The sequence below is a fragment of the Salarias fasciatus genome, chromosome 5 (assembly GCF_902148845.1).
Source record: "Salarias fasciatus chromosome 5, fSalaFa1.1, whole genome shotgun sequence".
Taxonomy (NCBI): Eukaryota; Metazoa; Chordata; class Actinopteri; order Blenniiformes; family Blenniidae; genus Salarias; species Salarias fasciatus.
The window spans coordinates 17,809,171-17,828,594 of NC_043749.1; the positions used below are offsets into that span (position 1 = coordinate 17,809,171).

Below are 19,424 nucleotides of genomic sequence, written 5' to 3' on the forward strand. Positions count from 1 at the left end.
TGTCTTTATTTCTTTAATGGTGCAATCACTCAAATATGCCTGCAACTGTTTTACAGTATAGTTTTGGATGGCATAGTTGACTTCTCTAATGTACACAAATTTACTTGAACGTGAGTCATTTGTTTTGTTTTTTTTTTTTTGCTTTTTTTGCTCAATGTCAAAGTGATTACTAAGCAGGCAGTTGCATATTTGGTAAACACCCACAGCAACTCTTCTCTGCGGTTGGTCTCAACCAACCTTGGAAAGAAATATCTGACTGTTCAGTCGCTGTAATGCCAACAGCAGTGAATAAGTTCAGTGGTAGATGTTTACCTCGCTTGTTTTTGCTTGTGCTAAACCTGACAAAGCTGAAAGTGAAATTGTAAGTTCTCAGACGAAAAATTTCAGCAGTAAATCAACTGTTAATTCTCCGTGAGCTCCTAATATGAGAAATTCCTTTCGAATAGAGGCAGTTACATCATCTGTTGGTATAATGATACATGATATGGCCGCAGCGGCCAGCTTTGCAGAAACTTTGATCTGCTGGTGACAAAATGTTCACGCCTCAGTGCGCATGGAGTCAGTAGGTTTGAGTTAATGGAGTGAAGTGAGTGGGTTACAATCTGAAAAAAGTTCGCAGCGGCTCAGTAGATTATACGTTCGGACAGTCGTTCAGTGGGGTTGGAGGTCAGGTCAGCTTATTTGCTGTGTAACAGTCCTGCTGGTGTGATTAAAGAGGCTGTGACAAAGACGCTGAAAGGAGATGAAGGGGGGGCAATGACCAGCTGTCACACACACAGACACCATAATGGCTGCTGAAAACCTCGCTGCCGTCTGAGCCCGGTTTCTTCGTTGACTTTGGCCTCCTGCTAACTGACTACTCACCCCTTTGTCAACCCGTCACAGAGCTGGTTGACGAGATGAGTTAGACAGCACATTGACGTCAAAGGTTTTGTCCAGTTTGATTCACTGAACGTGTAACGAGCACTAGGTTTTGATTGCCCTGACTGATGCATTTCCACCCTCAAGTAACAAAAGCTGACGCTTGGATGAAAGAAACTTGTGAGTTATTTGAAGGAACCATGTTCATAAGCAACATGTTCCGTGTTTGGCAATGTGAAATGTATTTTACACTGTCCAGTGCATTTAGTCAAATTCATTTAACCGTTCATTGTTTCTGCTCATTCCTCATGCAGGATTATTCTGTTGCATCCTGAACTGGTCTGATCTTACAAGCTTGCAAGGTAGGTAATTTGTTTGTTCATACAGATTTGTTCCACCATAAGAAGCATAAACATGATATTGCATCTGTGCATGCACTGCTTCTCCTCTGACTAATTCTCAAGCCCTGAGTGAAACAAAGACGTCTTTCCTCTAAAGCAGGGTTTGCCAATACATTTTTCCAAAGGGGAAAAAGTTGGATTTCTGCAGAGAGCCAAGTCATGATTCAACTCAATAAGATAAAAAAAAAAAAACAAAAAAAAAAAACCCAAAAGAAATCTCTCAATAAAAAAGCACTGTGTCCCACAGTTTTGATTTTCTGTAATATTCCTGCTCTGCTAGTTGTAGTATTTGTCTATGAGCTGTGTCTGTCAACTGTCATTTAAATTGTCATCTTTGAATCCACAAATCTGTAAACACATAACTTTACCTTAGACTTCAGGTACATGAAGTCCTTTGATGTTCAGTTTCTTCTAATTTTTTGAACGCATAAGCTGACATTTGACAATAACAATGGTCTGCTTAGTTTTCACAAACAGGTAAAGATTGATAAGGGTGCACGGACCAGTATATAGTGTATATATATATATATAAAAAAAGATTTCAACTTTCAAAATTAAAGCAAAGCCCATGTAATACATGAAAATACACATGTTTTTTTTTTGTTGTTGTTTGTTTTATGGGCTGTTCAAGGACAACTAGAGGACCTCAAGTGACCCTCAGTTCACACAATGCACAGGTCTGTATATTTCCAGGAATAAGCTGTCATCACAGTTTATGCAAAGTTTCACAGCTGTGTTGTCCTCTTCACTGTGTTGTCTTTGGTTATGCTCTGTTTAATACGCTTCCCTGATAGAGTATATGCATGGTTGACATGACCAACAGCAGAGTCTCTATGTCTCACTGGAAACTAAAACACTGGATCTGAAATGACACATGTTGAGGGAATGTATGTGTTGGTTTGATCGAGAGAGACAGGATAGTTGACTAACAAGTCAGAGTTCAGATCACAAGTTTTAAATGATTTTTTTAGAGGATTGTTGAAGAAGTTGAATTTAACAATTAAACCAATGACGGCGTACATAAAGCCAAATGAAAACAAAGTCTTTCGCGGCTTTGAGAGACTCATACCAGATATCAGACGAGGAGTTAAAGGTCTTCCTCCACTCCCACCCTCTGGCATCAGCTGTCCAAAGTTGTATTTATTTTGTGCCATAACCAAATACTGTTCTGTCAATATGTTCAAAAGAACATGGTCAGTGTTCATAATCAGCAGCAGTTGGGGAGATGGGGAGTTTGAGATGTGAACCCTTACTTCTGTTCCCAAAATATAGAATGTTTCCCTCACAACACAAGGGAACAGAATATAATTTCCAACTGAAACTGCAACAGCAGGGACAAGAATAGAATTATTTGCATGTCAGTGTCAATTTATGTTTTATTACATGGGTAAATGTCAATGTCATTCTAAATTTATGCTTTTTTCTGTGGCAGATTGTGTGATTTTTTTTTTTTAATCTTCCCTTTGTTTAAAAACATTTTCCAGGTTGATTTGTTTTTGCCACAGATAAACATTATATTTGAGGCACAGAGTAGTGCAGTGGTTTGCACTTACACCTCACAGTGTGAACACCCCTGCTGTGGTTCGAGTCAGAAACCAAAAGCTTGGAGGGTCTTATTCTTTACCAAGTTTGCATGTTTTCCCTGTGTATGAACAGGTTTTCTTTTGGCACTCCAATTTCCTCTCATATTTCAAAAGCCATGTGTTTGTGTTGAATTGGCGCCATGTCACTGCCTGTAGGTGTGACGGTGAGTGTGTGTGGTTGTCCTACATGGACTGGAAACCTGTCCTAGATCTACTCTGCCTTCACTAACAGTCAACTGGCACTGACCCTGATTTGGTTAAAGTGGCCTGGAAGATGAATAGATTCATTACTGTACATTTCAATTATTATTATTATTATTATTATTATTGTTATTTTTTACAAATTTGAACAATGCAGATGGAGGCAGCCCAGTATGATGGCTGTTGTCTATATTATAGCAACATGATCAAACTAGGAGCTCAAATACTTGATGAAGCCTACAGGAAAAACTAAATTACAATACAAAAATTTCAACTTCATTCATTTAGGCACATGTAATAAAACTTCAGGATGTGGAAACGTTCTTTTCATCTGCCCAGATAATCATTTCAGTGTTTTCCTAATCTGATTATACTGAATTGGGATGCTGCTGCTTTCATTCCCACAAAGTCTCATGAAAACATCACAAGCAGCACGTGGCGTGCCCCGACACTGACTGACACAGCGTGATGACTCCTGGCTCGTGTGTCCTTCTCCCAACTGCAGCCCCTCCATCCTCTGCTCCACATCAAAACAATTAAAGAGTCCCCCCGGCCCCCTTGGCTCTGCACATAAAGGGAGGAAACACACAGAGGAGGCAGCAGCCGATGGCTCGGAGATCCTCTCTATAGCAGGAGTAGTAGGTAATGACTCCTGCCTGCCACGGTGGACCTTAATTTGTTATTGTAGCAGAGCAGCTGTGCAGCATGCTGCAGAGAGCAGGTGGCAGCCTGGCAGGAGTGGAGGGTGGGGTGGAGGCCGGAGGGGGGAGGGGGGGCAGGAGCGTGTGGCATATGTGGGTGGCTGTGGGAGGGGAGGATGGAAAGATGATGGTGCATGCGTGCATTGGGGGGGGTGGTGCAGCTTGCAGCCTCCAAATATGATCCCCTGTAAAGAATAATAACGCAGGAGGTTTCTTTTTTTTTTTTTTTTTTGGATGGAGTCCAGATTCTGGCTCAACAGATGAATCACACACTCCATGCTCTTTAACTTCTGCTCCTCACCTGCGCTTTATTTAATTAATCCAGGTCATGATTATTAACATATTCAACATCTCCACGTGCAACTCATCCTCTCGGTGATCATTTTTATTTTTTGTGGTGGCATTCCGGGATTATGGATTTAGGTTATGCACAACAAAAATCAATACACCAACAAGTTGAGGTCACGCAGGACTTTGCTGAAGGCGGTGGAAGTGTGTCTGCAGCGGGGATTAGAGCTGAGCCGCTGTCCTATTGTTAATCATTACTGAGACACAGTTTCCCCTCCTGTACCGGAGTGTTATTGGCTTTCTGGTTAAATGCGTACAACTCGCACCGCCCACCCAGAACCTTGTGAGAGAGAAGATACCTGATGGCGAGCGGTGAGGAGGATCGATCCCGGGCTTTTCTTTCACTGCTTAATTGATTGGGTATGAAAAGTGTGCCATTATTAAGAGGACGGGTCAAAGAGTGATCGAGAGCAAGAGGAGGGTGGGTGAAGAAGGCTAATCGCTAATATAAAAAAAAAAAAATAAAGAAGAATAAAGTCCAAATCACGGAGGGAATGGTCGGAATTCCGAGTTTTTCAACCCGTAAGTAAAGATTTTCACCGTTTCTTCTTTGTGCAGTGTAATCGTTCATGATCACATGGGACTGACATGCAGCTTATTTCTGAGTGTGTGCTGCAGATGTGCACCTGCATGCTATAATGGAAACACTGCACGCCTGTTTGAGCTCATTCTTGTGTTTTTACATGATTAAAAGACACAGTTTATGATGCTTTTGGATGGTAATGGCAATACTGCACGGGGCTGTGTCTGCATAATGTGCAGAGAAAACAGTCTATTATGATCAGAGTTTTCTCCCAGAGGGGTTGCTAACTCCTCAGAAAAAGAGCTTTGAATGTGTTTCTTCAGATTATATCAAATCATTATAATGAGCAAACAAAACCTCAGTCATCCTTTTGTCTGCTAAGATCTTACGCTCATTAGGGTCCATTAAAGAGTGAGAATAAACTATGCATAACACACACTCCATTGGATGTAGTGTCCCTCATATAGCCTCCACAAGCCAGCTATTATGCTCACATTTGATTGAATAGCAGCTTGTGGTCTATGTGTCTTTTCAGTGGAGGATTTGGAGCCCTTAATCCACCAGGCTAAGTTTTTTTCTCCCTTTCCACCATCTGGAGTTTACAGCTTTTCAAGACAAAAACACCAGGCGGTGTGAAACCAGGCAGGAGCTGCTGCTCAATGCCAGGAGTAGGTTTTTTTCCCTCTTTGCCTGCACTTTCTTGAATTTTTTTGCGTCAGGGTTCAATAGTGCAGTCCTGTGATGTACAGGGAGTCAGGAGGGCCCGGGGCTTGACTGAGGTGTGACTGAATACCCCTGGACTACCTGCTTAAAGTGGCTCTTGTGGGTAGAGTTATGTTCAAAACGATGTCGGAAACACAACTGCATATCGGACTTTCACTGTTCGAGTGATAATAAGTGACCAAAGGCTGTTCAAACAGTGGTTAGTTGAAGAATCACTCAGTGTGAGTGGCGTCACCCGGCCTGAGGACCTCAGCTCTGCTCTGACTCCTCTTGACAACAAATATGCCACAAAATGACAAATAAGAGCATGGTGATGCTGGCAATTACAGTGATGATGATGATGATGATGATGATGATGATGATGATGATGAAGCTACCACAGCCACCAGGGAGCAGCAGAGTTTGTACTGTAATAAAAATCTGTAAACATGATAGATTCTAAGTTAGAAAATTCCAATGCAACAAGCATTGTCTGAACTGTTGATGCTATTTTATGTCGTCTAGAAAGCTGAACAGTCCCTGTGGAAAGCGCAGACGCTTCATGTACAGCAGGGAGAAAACGTGTTAAAGAGCATGTAGTCTCAACATTGCTACACTAGTCAATCATTTCCATTCTCCCTTGATTCAATTAGCTGTACTTGAAAACATGTGGACAATTTGGATCCCTCCAATAATTTTCCCTTTTGCCTTTTCTCCTCTTCTCTTTGGGGTGGGTTATAGAGCCGGATTCCAACCCTCTGACATTAAAAGGGGAAATAAACGACAAAGGGGCCCTGCAGGTTTGCATTAGGGACTTAATTGGTTTTGGCTTGAGTGGGCCGTTAGCGATGCCAGACGTAAGCCCTTTGTGTTTTGCCATGTGGGAGAATTTCCCCACAGTGGAGGTAGAGAGAGGTGCCTGCAGATCTTTTGTGAATCAGCCCTTCAACATTTTATTGACTCTGTGGACACTTTGCATGCGCTCATGTCCAGGCCTTATAATTAGAATTTAATATTTTTTTCCATTTATCTCGCGTGATATAAAAGCGTGTATCTGTGTATCGCTATGTGTCATGTATGTGGTTGGCTGTGTTTTTGTGAAATGTGTGTGCTTCGGTGAATGCCTGTGTGTGTCAGGCTGCGAGCCCAGTATCCTTCTCACTCCCTCTGGTCTCTGCGTGGGTCTTTTCCACCACCACTGCCACCTGTTAGTGTTTTACTCATGCCCCAGGGCTACAATGACTGCAGAACCTTCCAGATTTGCTCATCAAGCACATCAGATCGTCGCTCTTACCTCAAGTCTGGCTCCCATTTCCTACCGCAGGACCGATCCGAGCTGGAGTCCTCGGTGCAGTTTAGCTGAGTCAAGACTGAGAGCGCGCTGCACTGCTGGATCACAATGAAGTGTTTGCTGATCGTGATTGTACTGGGGACACAATATTTTTAAAGTTTACATTTATCAAGTTACTTTGGATCCCAGCGATAACCACAAGAATCTGAATCATGATCAACTTTCATCACTGCGTATGAGCTGAACTGTGATGACAGAAATGGAAAGAGAGAATATTTTCAAGTTAATTTGCGATAGTTCCCAATTCATGTTTACAAAAAGATCAGATTTGTCCTGTCCCCAGTTTCGTGAGACCTATGATCTTTCTGCTCCGTCGTCTGTTTCCAATTCAGCGCACTGTCCTCCACTGGTCTGTTACTTCAGACAGAGTGGCAACCTGAAACAAAGGAGCGACCCAACATTTAAAGGAACTAAACAGTGAGAGAATGAGAGCAGAAGGGGGATTAACTGTCAGGGAGAATGTGAGGCTAATTGAAGCCAGTTTTGCACAGCTGTTTCTTGTTGCCGTGCAGTACTGCGCAGAGCGGCTGGCCAGATAGGATCCAGATGTGATCTGTGCACCGAGGATCACCCGGCAATAACAATCCCTGCAAATACCAGTCGTACAGGAGACGTGGGCCGGGGGGGGACTGTATTAGAGTGTCCATACTCTTCTACTCTCTGGCAAAACATCACTTTTCTGCCTCTGAAAGATAACCCAGCTGTGCTTTTCACTCTCGATTGCAAGTCTCGGCTTGGCTCCTGAGTGTTGTTAACACTGTCATTTTGTTATACTGCCAGCCAGCGCCACGACCCCTGCATTCAGGTGTCACCCTGTAGCGTAAACATTGCTTTGACACATTTGACTATTCCAAAAAGGCGGTTCACAGGATTTGAGAGCAGTTTTGCATATTTGTCATATGGCTTTTGAATCGCTCGTCCAAAAAGGATTAAAGCCTCTTTTGTGTGTTCCTCTCTTTAAAGTGTTCAATTTAAATCATCATGGAAAAAACATGTATCCTTTATTGGGATGCTAAGATGCAGGTCCTGTGCCGGTGCGCAGGCATTTATTCGCTCATCTGCTTTAAATGGAGCTAACAAAAGGGCCCGGGCACTCCAGATTGATCTGGCTAAGCACAAAAAAATAATGCCCGTCTTTCTTTTCCCACTCTCTGCCTTTCACCCCCTTCCATCATTTCCCACTTGGCTCAGACAAAGAGGAGTTAGCATTGGTTACCCTTTTTCTCCACGCCTTCCAGGGTTACTCCAGCACTTCTTTCTCACCTCCTGTTTCTGTCTCATGTTTCTGCCTCCCTCCATCCATCCTTTCTTTGTCGCCTCAGCTTTGTTCTCTCCATTCCCTCTGATTCTTTAAGTTCCCACTCCTCTTTCGCCTCCATTTATTTGCCTTTATCCTTCTCTCCATGCCCGTTCATACATTCATCTTGCCATGCAGAGTTCAGCTGCAGCTGGCCGGACATCCACGAGAGCAAAGCTTACATCCAGCTGTGTGTGAGTCCTTACTGCAGACCCAGTACAGTGACTACATGTCCATAATATCGCATCTTCTGAAACCACACTGTCAATTTTTGCACATTTTGCTCAATGAAATCCGAAGAGATTATTACTATAAGCCAAAGCATATGCTGTAGATTAATCCAGCAAAGTGTCTGGCCTGATAATCCCTTCACAATAATAACTCCTATCGTGAGGAAAAAATGGAATGAAGATTATGTGTGACCTCAGTATACTGTCACTTTATATATCTGACACAAGAACATGAACATGTGCAGTGAGCGCAGGAGATTCCAGCCAAAGTCCGGATCCCTTCTGAGCTTCTCTTCCGCTGTGTCACTTGTGAGTTTTATGACTTTTGTCAAGTTCACCTCATCTGTCCCTTTCTCTGATTTCACTCCTGCTGGGACCTGTGTAGTCAGAGACAAGGGCTGTCTCTGTTTTCACACACACACACACACACACACACACACACACACACACACACACACACACACACACACACGAGCACACGAGTCTGCAGTTGCTCCCAGCGCGAGTCGTGTTCTGGGTGATATTGTTTATGTCTCTTGTCCTCAGCTGGTGTCTCTGCTTGTTGTCTTTGCCTGTTTGTCCTCACAGGGTTCAGTTGTGAAATGTCATCCTAGTGGTGAGCATGCAAAGAAACAACAAAGCAGGTGCTTCCCGGAATCCGTTAGATGTCTGCAGGATTTCGGTTCGCAACATTAAACAGGAACCACCGGGTTCGCCAGAGTTTATGTCTTGAAATGAAAAAAATACAAAAAAAACAAAAACAAAATTGACTTGAACAAGTCAAACTGTAAATACCCACACGTGCCCCGGTTCTTCTGTTACACTTTGCACACACACACACACACATTTATTGCAGCACTGACAAGTCCAAACATCCCTGAGGCTTAACCTTGGGAAATGCCAACACATGCCCCTGAATGTGAGCGTTGGTGTATGTGTGAGCGAAGCCAGCCGTTATCTTCCCTCAGCTTTAATTGAGCCCTTCAGAAATCCCCCAAACTATTACACACACACACACACACTCACACACACACACACGGAGCGCAGCCCGGAGGCTCTATCTCTGCCCGGCCAGGTGTTCGCGGCTCCGCTGCCAGATGAACCACCTGCAGATCACAGGTGTGGCCGTCGCCAGGGAAGAGAACAACACAGCTGCTCCTGCAGCCCCGGGGGGAGAAGAGAGAGACGGGAGGCTTCATGCAGGATCAGCTGCGGGTTGAAGGAAACTTTGCACACACATCGGGAAAAGAAGGGAAAACAAGGGACACAAAATTATAGATGGTTTTGTCATGGCCTGCTTTTTTTTTTTAGAAAAGACGACCTGTGCTTTCTTAGCCCACCAGCAGTATGCGTTTCGTTGGAGCAGCTCAGTGTGATTGCATTGACAAGAGTGGGAGCTGTTATGACTCATGACACAGCATGTAAGTCCATTTATTGTAATAATAATACGGAAAACAGAAAAGGGATTTTTTTTTTTTTTTTTTTTTACAGTGTTGCTAATTTTTCAGGACAGGCCAAGTCAAACATGTGTAAAAGAGAAAAAAAAAAAAGTATATGTGACTAAACCCTTCAGTCTTTTTTAATAAATCTGAGAGAAATCTTTTATTGAGCTGGAACGTTATGCTGCTTTTCTGTCTGCAAATGCAAGACACGTTACAGACCACTTTCTTTTTCAGGACCTTCAAGCCATTTTTTGCCTTTAATATGTTTTAATAAACTTCTTTAATTCATAGAAACCAAATTTTTTTTCTTCAGTTAGATCGTCTATCCAGCTGCTCCTTTTTTAGAGATCACCACAGAAAGCCATTACAACATGAACCTTACACTGGGCTAGTTTTTACACCAAACGCCTTTCCTGCTGCAACTGGGATTCAAATCTGGTTCCTGACACTCAGTCAAATAATTGAAGAAGTGTACCTTTTTATAAATTCGATAAATCTGTTACTTTTTTTTTTTTTTTGCGAAAGGTTGATAGATCAATCAGTCAAAGTAAACTTCAATGGTGGCGTCGAAGTGAAAGCAGTCACTTTGGATGCATTTCGAAAATTCACGTGACTTCGCTCCACATTCATCTCTGATCGTGATTGTTCCTCTTTTCGATTTAAAAAATGGCAGAGTTGATGCTGATGGGCGAGCCGCTCTCCTGACTCTTCTAGTGATGTTCCTCCCTGGCCAATCAGCGGCCGGCCTTCTGCTGACGTCACATTTTCGGCTCGACTTCAGCTTGTTTGGGAGCCGGGTCGTGGAAAAGGGGCTAACGTGACTAGAAAACTCAAAATTCCTCCTCTAAAATCAAATACAACTTGTGCATCCCAACCTGCTGTGACTTCCAGAGTAGAAACCAGCTGAAAGATGCTCATCGTCATCTGATTTAGCACTGTAATCACTTCCTCGTTTGAAACCAACAGCAAAAATGTAAATCATTTCGCAGCAAGGCGTAAATAATGCTGTACAGTAGCGCCACTGAAGGGAAGCTCGCTCTCCTGGGAGGGATATCCTGTGCAACATTAGACCACTCGCTGTACGCGTTGCGTCTGTGTGTGGGCTCCTCCACGTTTTGGTGATTACACTCTCTTTTTACACATGACTTCTCCCAAACATGGACTTGTTTATGAGAACCATTCATGTTTATGTGCCGACAATTGGGTGTAGCTGGCAACACAGAACGAGCTCTGATTCACGCTATCATTTTCCAATTAGCACAATTGCTACATTTAGGATTTAACAGTGAGCGCCATAGATGGATATCCCCATCAGCGGAGGCCTGGTACATCGGTTAAAGAAAAGCAGCGGCGGGAGGGACTTTGAAAAGTGTGCGGTTGTTGAATATCGTTTAAGCGGAGTTATTGGTGAGAAGACTTTGGCATTTGGGCTACGAACTTGGCTCCGCCGGTGGAAACTCTAGGAAGATGCAGCCAAGTGAGCGTGTGACCCACCGCTCATAAATTTTGAGCACACATCCAGCCACTCTCTCACTCTGTCTGCGCACACAAACACTTTCTCGCTCACTTTCCCTCCTGCTCGTAAACGCACACCCGTGCGCACATTTCTCACTCTTCTTTACGGCCACCGTTTTATTATTTACTCATCTCTATTTGTCTCTGTCTTGTTTTGCACACACACACACACACACACACATACACGGAGAAGAGCCGAGTGTCTCCCCTCTGTGTGTGGAGTGTAATAGGAGATCTGATGGTTTTCCGTGGGTGAGTAGGCGGGTCAGGCCTTACTTAAACTAATGGCTCCCAGCAGTGTTGAATAGCCAGACACACTGGAGCCGAGGCCTGAGGTTTTGGAATGCCACTGCCGGCTCAATGCCTGCCTTTCATCGGCACCGAGTGGAGGAGAAGAGAGAGAGAGAGAGAGAGAGCGAGAGAGAGAGAGTATGAGACACAGAAAATAGGAGAAAGGAGGGGGAAGAAGAAAATTCAGGACTGGTTTGTTATGGGTGATATTTGGATTGCTGAAACAGAAGACACTGTTGTCTCTGAACGGAAGGACAGATGGGGACGGGTTTAAGGTGAAGTTGAAACACAAATGCTGCAAGCGGCTTCGGCTGCTACTTTTAATTTGGAATAAATGGAGCGACAGAATGATCCAGATGAATTCAGCAGGTGGCAGAACTGAAACATTGCTTTGGAAATGTAATCGTACCGCACTGCTTCATTCATGCATCTTTAGTGTGGAGTTCAGGCTTTGATGTGGTGTTTTATCACTCTTCGATAAGAAAAGCTCTCTGGTCCTCCTATGTCGGCGCACATACGTCATTTTAAATATTTCAGCTTCATCAAAGTGCTTCAGAAAAGTCAGAGCAGAGCTGCTCAACATTATTTTTCATTTATTTTTTAGTTCCTATTTAAAATTTGTGCTTTGTATGGAATTTCTTTTTTTTACATTGTTGAATTTACTGAATTCGGTGTTTTGGCTGAACAAATGTGTGCGCGACATGGTTGACATTGGCACAAGTTTTCCACTGAGATCCTACCTGGCACAGCCTGAGATGATGGGTTTCAGCACAGTGACCCAGTGGAGGAGTTGAACCAGAGAGCTTCTAGATATAGAAGCTGATTTTCGGTACCTTCTGGGTCTTCACTGACAAACTTAATCAGAATGACTGAGCTGAGGCAAATTCAGCTGCTGCTGCTTGCTGTTCCATCACAAGACCAATACATACACAGTCAAGTTTGGTGCAACTATTTACTCTCAGTACCAAGAGAAAACCCAAAAACACACTGGGACAGCATGCAAACCCTGCACAGAAAGGCCGTACCTGGACTCTGACTTGGGATATATAAGGGTACAAACTTGAATGTCGCAAGAAGGAAGTGAATAATATTCATACCTATTCACTTAACACTTTTATGTACTTAATAAATGCAGCAATGTGATAAAATATCAGGTTTGCAAGAGTAGTAAAGTTTGACAATATTAAGGCATCACTGCCCAAAAGTTGATTATGGTTTATTCGAGAGGAACTTGAAATATCCATCCATCCAAATGGTTAAAGCAGAATAACCACTAACATGATGAGGGTGTTATTTGCATATTCTGCCATGCGTTTAAATTTGTCAAACTGTTTTTACAAAATAAGAATAGGTAACATGTTTTGGGAGTCTCACCATCCATCAGTCTTTTTATATTTGAAGGTTGAGAACAAGCAAATACAGTAAAGAGGGTTTTATCTTTCTGGTTTCTGATTGCATCACCTATCATTTATCTTACCCTGCAGACAGAGAGAAAATAACCCTCACTTTTCTTGGATTACTACCGAGAAACATCTTATTTGATCGCGAATTGCGCTTGTTTTAACAGTAAACGGTCCACCAGACAGACATGGAGCTGGAAAGTGACGTGTCCTTCCTAGATAAATGTGCAAGGGGAAGCTGTAATGGAAAATGTGGCATTGTAAAATCAGCCAGCGAAATCTATGGCTGCATCAGATTAGTGAACATCGGGAGTCTGAAAACTGATCAGATGGACTCAGAGAGGGGAAGGAGAGTGGCGGGGAGGGGGGGGGGACCCTGCTGGTAAGATGGGTTGACAGAGAAGAGGGGGGAGCCGTAATGAGGGTTGGTGGGAAAAATAGCAACAAAATGAATAATTATCTGGAATTTTTATCAGATGGGCAGACAGAGGCAGAAATAGAGGATGCTGGGTATGTGAATGAACGGGCCCAGACACAGTCCAGTGATGTTATGGGTTTTATTGGTAATCATTTATAGGATTTACTGGTGATCAAAGCCAAAGACAAGCTGTAAGCAGTGATGTTTCCTGCACTTTTAGAACACTGCACTTTTATGATGCATTTGAAGTTACCAATACATGATAAGTTTTGTTTTGTTTTTTTTTTTTTAATTAAACTTTTACATTTTTGTCACTTCCAAGTTCTGTGCATACATACATACATACATGCATGGTTGCAGTTGTGACTGTCATTTGTCTTTGCGGTTTGCTGTAACTTGAGCTGCGGTGTAGGGAAGCCTTCCTTAGGCTTACACACAAAGCAAGCCTGTCTTTATTTGTGTTAGCTCTGGTGGTGTCAGGACCCTATAGAGACATCCTGGCCAACAAATTTGAGGTTGGTGGGAGTTTGGCCAGAGATCAACTTGTTTTGGCAGACCTCCAAGCGCTATGACGAGAGAGGAGCTTAATAACTGATAAAACCGCATTCACATAACACATGCATCCCATGCGCTCACAAACGCCAAAACTTAACACAGTGAGAAGCTGGAAAGCTTCTGCTCGTAAGAAGCTGTGTCTGGGAAACAAAACAAAGCGGCACGCTCGTCTTTTAAGGATCTTTGTCATCAATTCACACTTATTTGGCAGCAGCTTTTTTGTGAAATCCCTTCACTCAAGTTACAATTTTAAAGTCTTCGTTGTGCTGACAACTAAATGCTCTCGCCATGTGCGACTCGTGTTGCCTTTTAAAATTGAATGTATTTCCAGCCCATTGTCTGCTCGAGAGGTTATTTCAGTGCCGAGCTGCACTCAGGAGGCCTGCTGGCCAAGTGACCTTGTTTCTCAGTCGGAACGTTTACATGCACAGAGGAGCTGCGGTTGCATCCCAACTAATACGTTTGTTTCAACACACAGGAATATACATAGGGTTTTAGGTTTTTTTTTAAATTGTCATTTATTTGCAGTAATTGTCTCCATGGTAAACTATGGCCAGGTGATATAATGCAATATCAATATACACATTCACAATGAATTATATTTCCTTGCAGTGCACATTTATCTTCATCATGTATGTATTCGGGAAAATCAGATGGATCAGCACTGACACAGATTGTTTTGAAGGTGGCTCTCATTTCACATAAGAGATCATAAAACACAAACAAATTAGAATATGAACAAGTGTTTGGGCAAACTAGAAACTACCAAAATGATGGGTTGTTTTTTTTTCTTTAGCTGTATCGACACAGAACCACATTTTTTACCTCAGCTGTATCCCTATTGGCGGTTATATTTTCAGCACATCACTGCTTCAGTTATTCGAGTGAGTATAGACTGACTGCATTAGCATCCATTGTCAAGATGATACTGCATTAAAAAAACAACTGTTTTGTTTGAGGCTCATATGCATGAGTGTGAACCCTGCAGAATCTGAATAGATGTAGTTACTTGTTTTCTCAAATATGCTTTTAATCCATGATGGAGTGAGAAAACCTTTATAAATAAAAGACGCAATACTCTCCACTTTCTTGTATTTTATTTCTTAGTTTTTTGGTGGTTCTGGATGTATACACACTCAAGAAGAGAGTTGGTCAGATTTCAAAGATCCAGATCTCAGTTTCTCAGTGACTAATGTAAAAAAAGAAAGAAAGCTGAATTTCCTCTGCTTCTCTGCCTTTTTTGGTGCTTTCCTTAAAAAAAATGCTGTTTACTTTTTCTAAAAGTGGAAGTTTGGCTCCAGAGCGTGTGAACAGAAACAGATGCTGCATACTCTCTCCTTGTGTCACACACACACACACACACACACACACACACACACACACACACGCACACGCACATACACGCACACACAATCCCAAACAGCTGTGCAACACTGGAACCGCTGCAGCAAATCGTACAGTATGCATACATGCAGCATGAAAAGCATAACTTCCTATGACAAAGTTATAACACAACATATTACTGCTGCTCACTCTCGTTATTCAGGACTCTTTGGGGAGGAGAGGCTCTCAAACTGAAGGCCAGTGCAGTTTTTATGCAAATGACTCCTTCCGGTATAATCCTCCCAAACAATGACGAGCAGCAGCTCACATGTCCTTCAAAGGCAGAGACCCAGAACAGGGCTCCATTTCAACAGCTGTGCTGGTATGTAGCTGTAGCTGCGGGTGAGACACTGAAAGAGGACACAGTAGGAGTGACAGATTAAAGGCCGAGCAGACACCCAAACGCTGCACTACAATTTATAAGGCCAAATTCAAGCCCACTTCACCCATCTTGATAAAAAAAAGGCTCTTTCATTCACTTAACTGGGGCCAGACTGTCGACACACAGGGGTGTCAACACGAGGTCGTACCGCAGTAAAGTTGAACTTCACGTAATCTGCAGGCAATGAGTGCTTTTTTGTTTTAATCGGCCAAGGTTAGCTGGGTTTAACTTCGAACGCCAAAAAGCACTGCCAGCACTGCCGTGTCTGCGAACTGTCTCCACACTAATGAAACAGGGGACGGTGTATTTCACTCACAAGTCAGGCTAGTTGAAGCATGAAAACTTGAATAGTTTCACACACTGTTTATATGCTATTTTAAAGTGGAAATGTCCAACCTTTTTCACATTTAGCTGTTTCAGCATTGGTTTTTGGACTCTCTGAAAACAGTTTTGAGAGTGCAGTATTTTCTAAATGGAACAGAGAACAAGTATGTGCACTACATGTTCCAGTAAATAGTTTTTCTCTGCATGTGCAAGCAGATCAACAACAATAACAGTGTCCCAGAGTGCTGCTTGTGCTGTTCGCCTTTTTTCTTCAGACTGTAACAGTGTTTCTCCAGAGTGTGCATGTACCACTCCATCATCTGGATCAGTGGGGACATGTTTCATGTAAAAGGACTGTACTTCTAAGATGCTGCCATTGCCAGCCACGTTTGGCTCACCAAACACTATGCGGTGCAGTCATATGTTGTCCGTGATGTGCAGCTTCAGATGTTTGGCCTTCATCATCTCTCCATCCTTTCAGTCCCTCCCCTCCTTCCCCTCACTCACTACCACCTGGTCCTGCATGCGAGCCTGCTGACTGACCAGATGCACCCTGAATAGAGTTGATGCGAGGAGGCCAATGGGAGGAGAGGAGGGGAAGTAGGGCTTGTTATGTTCAGTCAAATGTAGTAGCTTTGGCAATGCAAAACCAAGCAACGAACCGTTTTGTGATTTTCCATAAACAACTACACGTCGTATCAGTATGGGTTTCAACCACGCTTATTAAAAAACAGGCAAATTTCACCTGTGTTTTTGGATCACACCAAATGTTTTGCTGTTCAGATGTGTTTTGCCAGTCATGTATCAGAGCGGGGAAATGAGCTGCACCTTCTCCCAATGAACTTCATCTGACATCATTTGCATGTTTGTTTACAAAGCCAAGTGTCTGTGGATCCTCACATGTTGATCATGTTCTTCCAATTGTTAGTCTCTAACTAAAACCAGATTAATGTCTTATTTACCCCAAGCTCAGACTGAACACAGCACCATCCTCTGCGCTCTCCTCAAGTAAACTTGAGCAGCGAAGTGAATTAAGCGTGCGGACTCGCCCCGTCGCAGGCGGGCACCATTACCTTCACCTGCATTGTCTCGGGCCGGGCATAAATCAGACGGTGATTTAAGTTTAACTCAGTGAAGACGCGGCGCGGAGGATAAGAGGGCAGAAGAGAGAAGAAGAATAACTCATTCAAGCTCCTCAAGTGTCCCAGCAATGGGGCTGGCTGGCAAAGCAGCGCCGAGCCGGCCACATTAAGGTGCTGAGACAAAAGAGGGCTTCAGTGAAAGACCCCTGAAAAGGGGGAGGGAGGAGGGGGTGGTCTGTATAAAAACATTCTGAAGGGAGATCCCCACTTCTCTTGAGGGGGGCCCGGCGAGGGGAGGGGAGGGTGGAAGGAGAGGGGACACTCATACACATACATGCAGATGCACACACACTTTTGTGTCTCCCCCCGCTTTGGCACAGCTTCTTGTTTAGCCTTTAGGTGCCAAAGCAATTAGTTATGTTAATTGCAGGGTCCATCGCCGGTGAATGCAGGTTGAATAGGGCCAGTCAGCAGTGGATGATTGGCTGGGATCCATGAGGGTTTCAAAAAAAAAAAGAAAAAGATTGGTGGTGGTGGTGGTGGTGGTGGGGTGGGTCCTGGGAGGAGGGGGGGCCTGTGACGTTGCCGGAGCCCTCGGCCCATGAAAGCAGAGAGGAGGACGGTGTGTGGGAAAATAGAGGAGGAGCCTGAACCGAAAGAGAGAGAGAGAGACGGGGAGGGTGGGAAGCTCAGAGCTTGAGAGAGCAAGCGTGAGAGAGGACGCAAACTCAATGAGAGAAGCCCAGAGGGAGCGTTTCAGTACGGCAGCAGAGGCAAGACAACCTGAGAGATACTGAGAGCGATCGGCAGAGACAGAGCTTCACGTGAGCGTACCCAGCACAACAAAGACAGAAGGAAAGTAAGCGAGAGTGTGTGTGAGTGCGTAGTGCAGCGTTTGTTGGTCTGCTGCTCGGTTATCTGTCTCCATCTGGGTGCCATCTGTGTCTCTGGCTCTGGCCTTCGCCACACTGGAGCTCACATATGTGGGAATGCAAACACATGCCTGACATATGAAGGCGAGGAGTCAAAGAAAAGGACAAAAATCAAGGAAACCGAAAAACCCTGGCCACTGCAACTGACTCTCTGGAAGGACTGAAGAGTGGACTCTACTAGAGAGGAGGTAGGAGAGCGAAGCGTTTTGCCTTTTCCCTGTGTATTTTTGGTGAATAGTTCTCATTTATCTCTGCGAGTGAGCGAGTGTGTTTATTTTGGCAAACAGTGCACTTCATGTACACAGTGTATGTGTGTGTGTGTCCCATCTTAATTCTCAGAGCTGCTCTCGTGCTGTACAGATGGTGGTTCATCCTTTACTCTTTATCTCTTCATCCTTTCTGACTCAGGTAGCTTGCTTTACCTGTGCGCAGGAAACTTCTGCTGCCATATGGGCACAGCACTAATTGCTGTTTAAGCAATTCATTTATTCAGTGATGCATGTTTTTATTTCAAGCTGTTCAGTGATGAATGGAGAATTTCTCAGAGCAACTGCAACTTGGGTAGTTTTGCTGATTTACATTTTATATTTCTTTGATTGGTCAGTGCTTCCAGTTCATCCACGTGTCATTGCAGCATGCAGGAACACCACGAGCGTTCAAGTGTTTTTACAGGATAATACAGTCATTATTGCGACATGTACCATTCTGTAACTTCTCTAATGCGTCTCAGTCATTCTTCAAATGGCAGCAGAATCAAAGTTTAATCGAATACGGGAAGGTTTTTCCCCTTTCACTCCCTATACTGCACAAACAGAAAATAACAGAGACCTCATAAAGATAAAAGAAAACCTTGCGGTCTGACTCGTTTTGTGTTCAAAAAAGGTCCACCTCGCTCAGCTGTCATTTACTCAGATAGTAATCAGTTTTTCCACATGGCAAACAGAGCAGAAGAAACTAGGTAAAGAAGACGCGTGCATCTGTTGTACAGTATCCCAGACATATGGGGAGAGGAGGGAAACTGCTGTGTCTGTCTTTCATGCTGTGCCTACATGTTACACACTGACATCAGGGAGAGTGTGGATCCCGGTGCAAAGGTCACGCCGCCGTGCTGCTCCACATTTCGTTGCCATCTATAGTAGCCTGCATGGGATTTGTGTTGCTGTTTGTGTGCCTGAGAATGATGTGGAGGGAGGAGGCGTGTGAGAAAAGACAGGGAGACCTGGCCAGTGTCACGACAGCCCAGACCGGTCCATCAGGGAGATAGGAGCGACTGACTGTCGGCTGCAGACTCAGACCAGAGACCCCTGTCTGGTCTGCTGGACTCTGTCACACTCCTGACAACCTGCGCTGTGCTGTGTCTCTCTGTGCGGGTCTGTGTTTTCGCATGGCTCTCTGTGCAGAAAGCAGTGCCAGTTATTTTATTTAGAGCTTTAATTTAACATCCTTTCAAATCTGGATGCTCAGTGGCTGTTTTCGTCTCTCATTTGTGTGGCTTTGAAGTT

The 19,424-nt window shown here is 43.8% G+C and overlaps 1 protein-coding gene across 3 annotated transcripts in view; it reads left to right on the forward strand.

Moving 5' to 3' along the window:
• The first annotated feature begins 1,921 nt into the window (after nucleotides 1-1,921).
• Nucleotides 1,922-19,424, forward strand: part of cbfa2t2 (CBFA2/RUNX1 partner transcriptional co-repressor 2) — a 36,116-nt gene continuing 18,613 nt past the window's right edge. Inside the window, exon 1 of one of the 3 annotated variants that reach the window (XM_030091216.1) lies at nucleotides 1,922-1,939. Coding sequence is in view for 1 of the 3 variants with exons in the window: in XM_030091214.1 (XP_029947074.1) it covers nucleotides 4,590-4,617 (28 nt within the window). In the remaining 2 variants the exon portion in view is untranslated. Of the gene's footprint in view, nucleotides 1,940-4,566; nucleotides 4,618-17,549; nucleotides 18,111-19,424 lie in introns of those variants that run through there. The other 2 variants (XM_030091214.1, XM_030091215.1) reach the window with 2 other exon arrangements.